The sequence below is a fragment of the Dipodomys ordii genome, unplaced genomic scaffold (genome assembly GCF_000151885.1).
Source record: "Dipodomys ordii isolate 6190 unplaced genomic scaffold, Dord_2.0 Scaffold79, whole genome shotgun sequence".
NCBI classification, from domain to species: domain Eukaryota; kingdom Metazoa; phylum Chordata; class Mammalia; order Rodentia; family Heteromyidae; genus Dipodomys; species Dipodomys ordii.
The window spans coordinates 1052097-1062660 of NW_012267295.1; the positions used below are offsets into that span (position 1 = coordinate 1052097).

Sequence of the window (10564 nt, forward strand, 5' to 3'; positions counted from 1 at the left end):
TGGCTCAAGTGGTAGAGTGCTAGCCTTGAGCTGAAGAGCTGAGGGACAGCGCCCAGGCCCAGAGTTCAGGCCCCACGACCAGACAAAAAAAAGAAAAAGAAAGAAAAAGAAAAAAGAAATAAACTACTGTCATTTAGAGAGCATCTTTTTTTATAAAAGCAGTCTGGGAGCATACACCGGCTCTATTTAAAGCACTGCGTTGGAGCTGGAGATGTAGCTTAGTGTTAAAACTGGTAGGATACTTGCCTAGCATGTGGGTTTGATCTCCAGGAAGAGGAAACATAAAACAAAACACAGTCTTCCCTCTCAAGATGGCCAGCTACAGCTCCATTGATCATAGAAGCAGGTAGAACCAGCAGCTGAAGATAGGAATTCTAAATGGATTTACCCTCCCCTTCACCCCCTCCCCCTCGTGCGCCGCCCCCCCACACACACACACCAGCATTTAGAGCATTTAGTCTAGGTCTCATCATCCTCCAGCTTCCAGCTCAGTTTGGATAAAGGCAGAGTCTGTTACACATTTCAAAGGGGACTTCACCAGAAGGCCCAGGCCAGCATCCCTCTATCCATTTGTGATCTGGTGAGCCAGAGCCACAGATGTCTTAGGGAAAAGGAAGCTGGCCTTTGGAGGCAGAAGACAGCAGGAAGAACTCGCTGCATTTCATTTTTCTTATTTCATTTCGTCTGATCGTACTAAGCATTTCCGAGTCATTCCCTCGGTGCTGAACTTAGATCTTAGACACCCATTCTGAAGTAAAAGTTATCTTATTTGCTACTCTGACCTTTTTAATACAGAGTATTAGGCCTGATAATACCCTCTCTTCCTCAGACTTTTATGCATCTCATACTGTGGTGTTTTATAAACATTGTTATTGATCATAAATCCATATTAGAGAAACTGAGGCTTTAGAGAGATAAACTCACCCAAGATGTACTCCAGCAAACAGAAAATTTACTATCTGACCAAACGTTCATACCTATAATCCCAGCACTTCAAAGGAAGGAGCAGACAGCTTTCCAGTATGAGGCCAGCCTAGACTCCATGAGACCCTGACTGAAAAAAAAAAAGTCAGGCACCAGTGGCTCACACCTGTAATCCTAGCTACTTAGGAACCTGAGATCTTAGGATTGACGTTCAAAGCCAGCCCCAGGCAGGAAAGTCCAGGAGACTCTTATCTCCAACTAAGCACCAAAGTTAGAGCACTAGCAAAGACAGCTCCCCAGACCCTGAGTTCAAGCCCTAGGAACAGGGCGCGCGCGCACGCACACGCACGCACACACACGCACACACACACACACACACACACACATTATATGGCTTTTTTTTTTTTAGGGATTTCACCTCAATGAAGAAATGAGTAACAACTTTCACTATTTCGCTCTAGTCTTCTGTACATGAGAGGAATTCTGTACAAAGGAATTTAAAAGGCAGAGTTAATTAGACCCCAGAGGGAAGGCAGGCATATACCTGGGGTGTATTTACACCAGTGTTTTTATCCTGCCTTCTGATAAAAGATTATGATTACTTTTCAATTTCACCTAATACCACGAGGAGAGCTGCATCTCCGGAGTGTAGTTCTCCCAGAGGTTTGAGTGATATTCTAAAGCTACTCAGGCTAAGGGCCATTTAGTCTCGTCCCAAGTGGCTAAATCTCTTCTTCTCTCCACAGGGAAACAACTGGAAGGCATCTGGTAAGTGGGGCTGAGACTCCTTTCATTCACTGCTTTATGAAATACGGCAGCACCACACAAGTTAGGTGCAGTCTGCGGATCCCGGGTCAAAGGCTTGCTGTCTTTGTTGTTGATCTCTAAGAACTAACGCGGCCTCACCGCTCTTGTTTTTGTCCCTCCACCCCATCTTGGGACTGGCAGGCCCACAGACATGTCTCACCACCAGTGGGCAGAATGGGAGGATGCAGCTGGCAGCTGGAGATGCTGTTCAATATCCCATAATGCACAGGACAGCCTCCTGCACAAGTAATTATCTACAAAGAACGTCACTAGGGGCTGGGAAGGTAGCTTAGTGGTAGAGTGCTTGCCTAACATGCATGAAGCCCTGGGTTCAATTCCTCCATACCCCATCCACAGAAAAAGCTGGAAGTGGCACTGTGGCTCAAGTGGTAGAGTGCTAACCTTGAACACAAGAGAGGCTCAAGGACAAAGCCCAAGCCTTGAGTTCAAGCCTCATGACCAGCAAAAAAAAAAAAAAAGACATCACTAGTGCCAAGATGTAGGCACCCTGATCTTCACTACTGCCAGCGCTCCACATCCATGAGTGTAGTCCTGCAAGGTGAAAATATTCAGAAGCCAGGTAGCTACTCAAGAGGCTGAGATCTGAGGATCAAGATTTGAAGCCAGCCCAAGCAGAAAGTCCATGAGACTCTTATCTCCAATTAACCACCAAGAAGCTGAAAGTGGAGCTGTGGTTCAGGTAGTAGAATGCCAGCCTTGAGCAAAAAAAGCTAAGAGACAGCTCCTAAGCCTTGAGTTCAAGCCCTGGGACTGGCGCGCACACAAACACACACACACACACAAACACACACACAATATTATTTGGAACTGGAAATGTGGCTTAGAGGTAGAGTGCTTGCCTAGCATGCATGAAGCCCTGGATTCCATTCTTCAGTACCACATAAACAGAAAAAGCTAGATATGGTGCTGTGGTTCAAATAGTAGAGCATTAGTCTTGAACACAAAGAGGCTCAGGGATAGAGCCCAGACCCTGAATTCAGGTCCCAGACTGGCAAAAAAAAAAAAATGTGGAAAAACATTAGTTGTATTGAGCAGACTCTCAACTACTGTTCATTCAACAATAGAGTGTAACAGTTGTTTATACAACATTTACATCTATTTTGGGTATTGAAATGATTTGAAATGTATTTGAAGCCGGGAGCTGGTGGCTCACACCTGTAATCCTAGCTATTCAGGACAGCCTCAGCTCTCAGTCTGAGGATTGAGGTGAAAAGCCAGTCGAAGCAGGAAAGTCCCTGAGACTCTTATCTCCAATTACCCACCAGAAAACCGGAAGTGGTGCTGTGACTCAAGTGGTAGAGTACTTGCCATGAGCTGAAGAGCTCAGGACAGCGCCCAGGTCCAGAGTTCAAGCCCCACAACCAACAACAACAACAACAAAAAATGTATTTGAAGATTGCGTACATTCAATGCAAATACTACACCATTTTATAACAGACTTGATCATCTGCAGATTTGACTATCTTTGGGGGTATCTAGAAAGTCCTTCCCCCCACCCCCACACAGAGGAATGGCCACATGGCCTTATGTGGCTATTTGTCCAAGGCTGGTCGCCAGAGTTACATCTTTGAGTTGTGATGTTTGATTTTCACGGACAGGTATTAATTTCTGGCTCACTGTGTCTCTCTATGTGGCAGGCACACCTCCATAGTTGTGCACAAGGATGAGTTCTTCTTTGGCAGTGGTGGTATCTCCAGCTGTCCCCCGGTGAGTGTCTTCCCCTACACCCTGACCTCCAGACTCAGCTTCCTGGGGGCTCCCTAGACCAAGAATTTTGCTTCTGGGTGCCTCTGGCTTCTGGCCCAGTATATAGAGGACTGTAACATAGTTCCTCCTAAAAACTGAGGTTGGAGTGTGGCTCACTTGGCAGAGCACCAACAAGTGAAAGTGTCAGGTACTGAGTTTGAGTCCCAGTCTTGAACAACAAAAAAAAAGATTCATTTAAGAGCTACAGGTAGCCGGGTGCCGGTAACTCACACCTGTAATCCTAGCTACACAGGAGATCTGAGGATCGCGGTTCAGAGCTAGCCCAGGCAGGAAAGGCCGTGAGACTCATCTCCAATTAACCCTCAGAAAACCAGAAATGGCACTGTGGCTCAAGTGGAAGAGCACTAGCCTTGAGCTAAAGAGCTGAGTGAGGGACAGTGCTCAGGCCCAGAGTTCAAGCCCCACAACTGACAAAAAAAAAAGAGCTACAGGTGTGATAGAGTGCTAGCATGTTTAATGTCTTAGATTCTATTCGCAGTATCCCCTCATCCTCAAAAAAAAAAAAAGTAAAAGAAAAATTCAAGAATACCTCTCTAGCTGGACACCAATGACTTACGCCTATAATCATAACTACTCAAAAGCTGAGATCACAGCCTAGGTAGAACAATTCACTAAACTCCATGTGGATGTGGCTCAAGTGGTAGAACATCTGTGGAGTGAATGCAATGCCCTGAGTTCAAGCTGCAATGCCACCAAAAATAAAATACAATACACCCTTCCCAGACACCCCAGTCAGTGCCACTGCTCCAGAGCCCCTGTGGGTCTCTCTGCGTCCACACCAAGCAGGTCATAGTGATATGACCACAGGAATGGAGCCTAAGCTTCTTGCAAGCTATGAGTGAGTTGCTTAAAAGCATATAGCCTGTGACCGGATCAGTCCTAAGACTCATCTCTGTGACTCTAAAGCCATGTCCTCTTGCAGAACATTTCTGTCAGAGCTACCTAAAGGTTGTAATGGGAGGTGCACAAGTGAAAACCAAGCAGCAGTTCATTTGCAGAGCTATATGTGGGAAGCCATTTTGTATTTCTTCCTCTCCCATTGGGAGACAAATCCTTCATTAAGCCTAGTTAGTTCTACCTTGTGAATGTGTCATCAGTCTGCCTCTCTCATCTCTTCCTATTCCTCCAGACCTCTCACCTTAGTTCATACCACCTCATGTCTAACCTGCACCTGGGTCGTGGCCACCTGGTCTCCTTGTCCTTTATACAGGAGGCAAAATGATCTTTTCAAAGCATTTCCCTAAAGCCAGGCGCTGGTGGCTCACGCCTGTAATCCTAGCTACTCAGGAGGCTGAAATCTGAGCATCACGGTTCAAAGCCAGTCCAGGCAGGAAAGTCCGTGAGACTCTTATCTCCAATAAAGCACTAGAAAACTGGAAGTGGCACTATTGCTCAAGTGGTAGAGCCCTCACTTTGAGATGAAGAGCTGAGGGATAGTCCCAAGCCCTGAGTTCAAGCCCCACGACCGAAAAAAAAAAAAATTCCCTACTGCTTTTGGAATAAAACCCAGAAGGAAGCCAAGTGTGGATGGCTCATCCATCAGATCCTAGCTACTCAGAAGGCTGACATTAGAAGATTGCAATTTTCAGGCAGCCTGTGTAGACAAATCCGAGAAACTCATCTAGTAAAGAGCTAAAAGTGGAGTTGTGGCTCAAGTGGTAAAGCACCAGCCTTGAGTGGAAAAAGCTAAGGGAAGTTCAGGCTCCAATACCAGAACAAAACAGAACAAACCCAGAATTCTTAGCATGACTTCTAGCACCCCCGCTGAGCCGACCTCTGTCATCTTTTCAACCCTACCCCAACTCTACCCCGTCCTCTCCTCATTCCTTGAGCACACCTTGGACAGTGAATCCTGTACTCTGACCTCAGTACACCTCCTTTATCCTTCACAAATAGCATTGTTTTTAACTTCTCCAGCATGACTTTTCTTTCTTGTTTGTTTGATTGGTTGGTTGGTTTGTTCCAGTATTGGTACTTGAACTCAGGAGCCTGGGCACTGTCCCTTAGCTTTTTTCACTCAAGGCTAGTCCTCTACCACTTGAGCTACACCCCCATTTCTGGATTTTTGGTGAGTAATTGGAGATGCATCTTAAGGACTTTCCTGTCTGGCTGGCTTTGAACCATGAGCCTCAGCATCCTAGGATTATAGGTGTGAGCCACTGGTACCCAGCAGCAGCATAACCTTTATTGCACTCTGGTTGAGGGGATTTTTTTTTTGTCTGCCTTCCCTGCTAGATTTTAAGTTCCATGAGGGCAAGAATCTCATCTGTTTTGTGCACATCGTACCCCCAGTGCCTACCATAAGGCACGGCACATAGTAAGTTCTCAATAAATACTTGTCATATGAGTGAATAATGAGGGTCCAACAGTGACCTTTTTAATCTCCTACAATTCTAGGACAATTGTCTCCTGTGTACTGTACTAACCTATCTTTCTCATCATGCTTTCCCCAAACTCTAGAATAATGTCAGCCACATAGGTGCTCCATGATGAGGCATGAAAGACCTCTTCGGCCAGCTCTGCTCTGGGCTATTTGCCCTTTCTACATCTGCCATCCTCCATGTTCCCATTGCTTCTCCTTAGGGGTGTCCACATGGTGTCTCCTTTAGTCTCCTGTGGTATCTATCAGCTCACGGCCATGGGTTTTCTGTAATAAGCATCTTCGGCCAGCGGCTCTCCTGCCCTATCACCTTCAGCAGACTAGCCTCCCAGATCAAAAAATGCACTGCATTAAGCCAGTGGCTCACGCCTGTCATCCCAGCTACTCAGGAGGCTGAGATCTGAGGATCGCGGTTCCAGGCCAGCCCAGGCAAGAAAGTCCATGAGACTCCAGTTAACTACCAAAAAATCAGAAGTGAAGGTGTGTCTCATGTGGTGGAGTGCTCACCTTGAGCACAGAAGCTCAGGGACAGTACTCAGGCCCTGAGTTCAAGCCCTAGGACGGGCACAAAAAGGGGGGGGGGGATGCACTTAATTCTAGAAATATTTGCTGTGTCTGCCAGATTTCTCATGGTCCTTCACACTTTTCTATTACCAGTGACTCCCAGGATATCACAATCACAACTGGCTACGAACTTCCTGAACATAGGTCATCTCTAATCCTTTCTAGTCCTAATATTCAAGCATATTGGGGGCAAAAGGAGACCACAGAGTCCGGGTTTCTATCTTTGTATCAGCTGGAGAAGTGAGGAAGTGAGGAGGCAGCATAAGGAGTTGGGCCTGCAAGAGAATCAGCCAACAGCTCAGCGGAGACAGTGACTGAAAGACTTCCTTGGATTGCCTTTTTTTTTAGGGAGGAACACTGCTTGGACCCCCAGACTCTGTGGTTGATGTGGGGAGCACAGAAGTCACAGAAGAAATTTTTCTAGAGTACCTATCTTCCCTGGGAGAGTCTCTGTTCCGGTGAGTGGGGACAGAGCTGGTGTCTGGTTGTGTCTGTCTCTCTGGCTAGCTATTCACCCCTGGAGGGCAGCGCGGGTTCCATCCCTGGAGCACTCAGCTTGCCTAGTCTTTGCTGACTGGACACAGAGAGAAGGCACCACGCTACAAAGAGCCCAGAGTTGTTCCAAGCAGATATTCTATCCCAGCATGCTTTCTGCTGACACTTTGAGAGCAGAGAAGAGCTATTCATTCCCTCCGATTAAAATCAGCAAATACAGTTTTAAGCCTCTACTGACTCAGTGCTTTCTCATGAACTTCAAAGGCAGGATTGGATAAAGCGCAAACTTAGGCAGATTTCTCTTAAGAAGCTTCAGTCAGCCAGGCACTTGGTGGCTCACGCCTGTAATCCTAGCTACTCAGGAGGCTGAGATGTGAGGATCACAGTTTAAAGCCAGCCTGGGCAGGAAAGTTCATGAAACACTTATTTCCAATGAACTACCCAAAAAAAGCTAGACATTGAGCTGTGGTTTCAGTGGTAGAGCACTAGCTTTGAGTGAAAAAGCTCAGGGACAGTGCCCAAGCCCGAAGTCCAAGCCCCAGGCCTGGTACCAAAAAAAAAAAAAAAAAAAGCTTCAGTGGATTTCACTCTAACCCGGTAGCTCTGCTTTAAGAATTTCTAGAGCCATCTATTTTCATTTCGGTTCACCCTTAGTAAGTCGGTTCTTAGAGCTTGAGGAACAACACACCAAGTATTCATTCGGTGTGTTTGAGAGGGTGGGTTTGCCCTCTCACTCCTACCTGGTATGAGTTTTGCCACGTAAGATCTAGTTTCTAAACCTTTCGTTGCATGTACAGAGGTGAAGCCTACAATCTATTTGAACACAACTGTAACACCTTCAGCAATGAAGTGGCTCAGTTCCTGACTGGGCGGAAGATCCCATCTTATATCACTGACCTGCCCTCCGAAGTTCTCTCCACGTAAGTTCCCCTCCATCTCTGCCTCAACATCAGTCATCCTAGAAAAATTCCATTCATCCTCTGCGTCTCTTCCCTGGCCCTGGTCTCTTCCCATCCCTGATGGTGGCAGAACACAGGAGGACCTGTCCTGGTGGCGGGTCTCCACCCACTGGCATGTACCCATATGACCACCACCCTTCTCGTAGCCGGACCAACTTTACCCTGGCCCAAGTACTGCCACAAAACTGAGAAACACACTTGACACTTTGCCACTGGCTTCAGTGTTTGGACAGCATCCTGGTGCCTGGTACAAGAAGCAAGCCGTTCTCCAAAGTGCCAGTTAAAATGAAGGGTTGGGTGGGTAGCAGTGTTAGGTCAGGAATGGCGACTTGTTGTAATTACTCTTTACCTGCACCCCTAGCTATTTGTCAAAGATCAGGATCTACTTGTCCTTAAACTTAGCACTATGCAATCAGCTGTCAGTAGAGGTTTATTTTGGGGAACTTATTATGGCCTTTGGCACTTTGCCTTGGCAAGTTCTGTGGGTAATCATCTGGGGGGGTGTTCTCTCCTGAAAGAACTCCTGTACCATACAAAAAGGAAAATCCATAAGACCTTTATGTCCAGTTAACCTGCAAGAAAAAAAAAAGCCAGAAGTGGAGCTGTGGCTCAAGTGGTAGAGTGCCAGCCTTGAGTAAAAAAGCTAAGGGGCAGCCAGGACCAGTGGTCACACCTGTAATTCTAGCTACTCAGGAGGCTGAGGATCACAGTTCAAAGCCAACCTGGGCAGGAACGTTCATGAGGCTCTTATCTCCAATTAACCAGCAAAAAGCCAAAAGTAGAGCTGTGGTTCAAGTGGCAGAACACTAGCCTTGAGTGAAAAAGCTCAAGGACAGTGCCCAAACCCTGAGTTCAAGCCCCAGGACCATCACTAAAAAAAAGAAAAGAAGTTCAGAGTCCTACCAAAGGAGTCTATGTAAGGCAACACTGAGCAAACTCAAGCTATTTTATAAGTGAGTTCCTAGACCTGTCTGAATTAGAATTGATAATTCTAGATTTCATCTGTTTACAGTTTGGAGTACTTCATGCCTTAAACTGAGGAATCATTTTCAAAGCTGCTGCTCTGCAGCTCATACCGAAGAAGCTCGTACCTGACATGTGTTGCAGACACTTACTTCAGGGTGCTTTAATCTTGGAAAGTCTCCTGACTTCAGTATTTGTAGTCATTTTTCTAGCTAAGTTACATAGTGACATTAACGCCTTCTAACAAACCTGGGCTGGGCTATTTTTTTTCTGAATATTCTCTATATCGTCTGAACGACTTCAGTTTCCTACATGAATCTCGTTGTGCCCCCTCTCCTGACTTTCTAAGATTCTTTTCCTTTTGCCTCAGCGTCCCTCGGTGTAACTTTAAAGAATAACAGAAGTGCATTGCACATAGAAAGCTCAAGTCCCGGCAGGTAGCTAATGTGTCCCAACCACAGCTTCTGGGGTCTCAGAGTTGTCAGTGGTAAGGAAGTGGGCCAGAGGGTGGACCCTGGAAGTGAGGCCAGAACAGGCTAGCTGAAGTGCTCTGTAACGGTCAGCGTTCTGTAACGGTATAAAACGCCTAGGAATGTCAGTTTATAACGAGGCAAAGTATATTGTGGCTCATAGTGACTAAGAAGTTTTAGTCCATGGTCACGTGGCCCGGCTGCCTTTGTGCCTGTGGTAGGGAGCACAAAGGGAAGCAAAGCTGCTTAGCACAGGGTGGCCAGGAAGCAAAGCGGGGCAGAAGAGGGGCTGGGGTCCTGTGATCACCCAGTAACCAGATGACTGCCAGGAGCCCCACCCGCTTAGTGGTTCCGCGACCTCCCAAATGTTTATGGGCTCTAACACATAGACCTTTGGGGAACACTTGTGCAAACCATAGCTCCCCTAAAAATACTGATGTGTGAGGCTGTGAGCAAATTCAACAAGGTACCCAGAATCCTCCTTCCTTGTGTGGGATACTGCCACAGCCATGTCTCTGCCCGCTGGCCATCTGTGGACAGGCCAGCCTCAAGAGCTCTCCTAGTTCATGTCTGTTTCCCCACAGGCCCTTCGGACAGGCCCTTCGGCCTCTCCTGGACTCCATCCAGATTCAGCCTCCTGGAGGGAGCAGCGTGGGCAGACCCAATGGCCAGAGCTAACAGGATGGCAGCGAAGCACCCGCTCTCCAGGGCTTTTCCTTTTTAAACAAAACAAACCCTACCAGATTTCTATTTTATAACTTTACATCAGAGCTAACAACCAGGGGATGGCTTTTTAAATTTCCCAGGGAAGGAGATCATCAGGCTGCATGTAGGACAATGCTGCTAAGAAACAAAACAAAATGCCACCCCTTCTAATAGTATTATACTAATTTATTAAGGCTGTCTTGTCTGTGAGTTCACTTTTGACGCTGTTTCTTAAGCGTCCTCCACTGGAAAAAGGGAGGGGGTTTGTTTAAGCAGAAAGCAAGAGGCACCGTTTGGGAGAGCCCCAACCTAGAAGCTCTTCCCAGGGAACACCAACCCTCTGCCCAGGTCACCACACCTGCGGGACCCTGTGAATTGTACAGCACCCAGGACCTGGAAGCCGTTACTCTCTACTATTAAATGAACCAAAGGATTTGGTGCACACGGGACCAGTTACAGGCTCTCTAACCCCAACCTAAGTGAACTCCTTAGCCACACCTCTCTCATCT

At 46.8% G+C, this 10564-nt stretch overlaps 1 protein-coding gene across 2 annotated transcripts in view; it reads left to right on the forward strand.

Annotated features, from left to right (window-relative positions):
• The window catches only part of Desi1 (desumoylating isopeptidase 1), a 25048-nt gene extending 14800 nt beyond the window's left edge, over positions 1-10248 (forward strand). The window contains exons 2-6 of one of the 2 annotated variants that reach the window (XM_013024946.1): positions 1671-1692; positions 3390-3459; positions 6812-6921; positions 7756-7878; positions 9935-10248. In XM_013024946.1, coding sequence (XP_012880400.1) covers positions 1671-1692; positions 3390-3459; positions 6812-6921; positions 7756-7878; positions 9935-10028 — 419 coding nt within the window. In that variant the 3' untranslated portion in view covers positions 10029-10248. The other variant, XM_013024947.1, reaches the window with a different exon arrangement.
• The last annotated feature ends 316 nt before the right edge of the window (positions 10249-10564 follow it).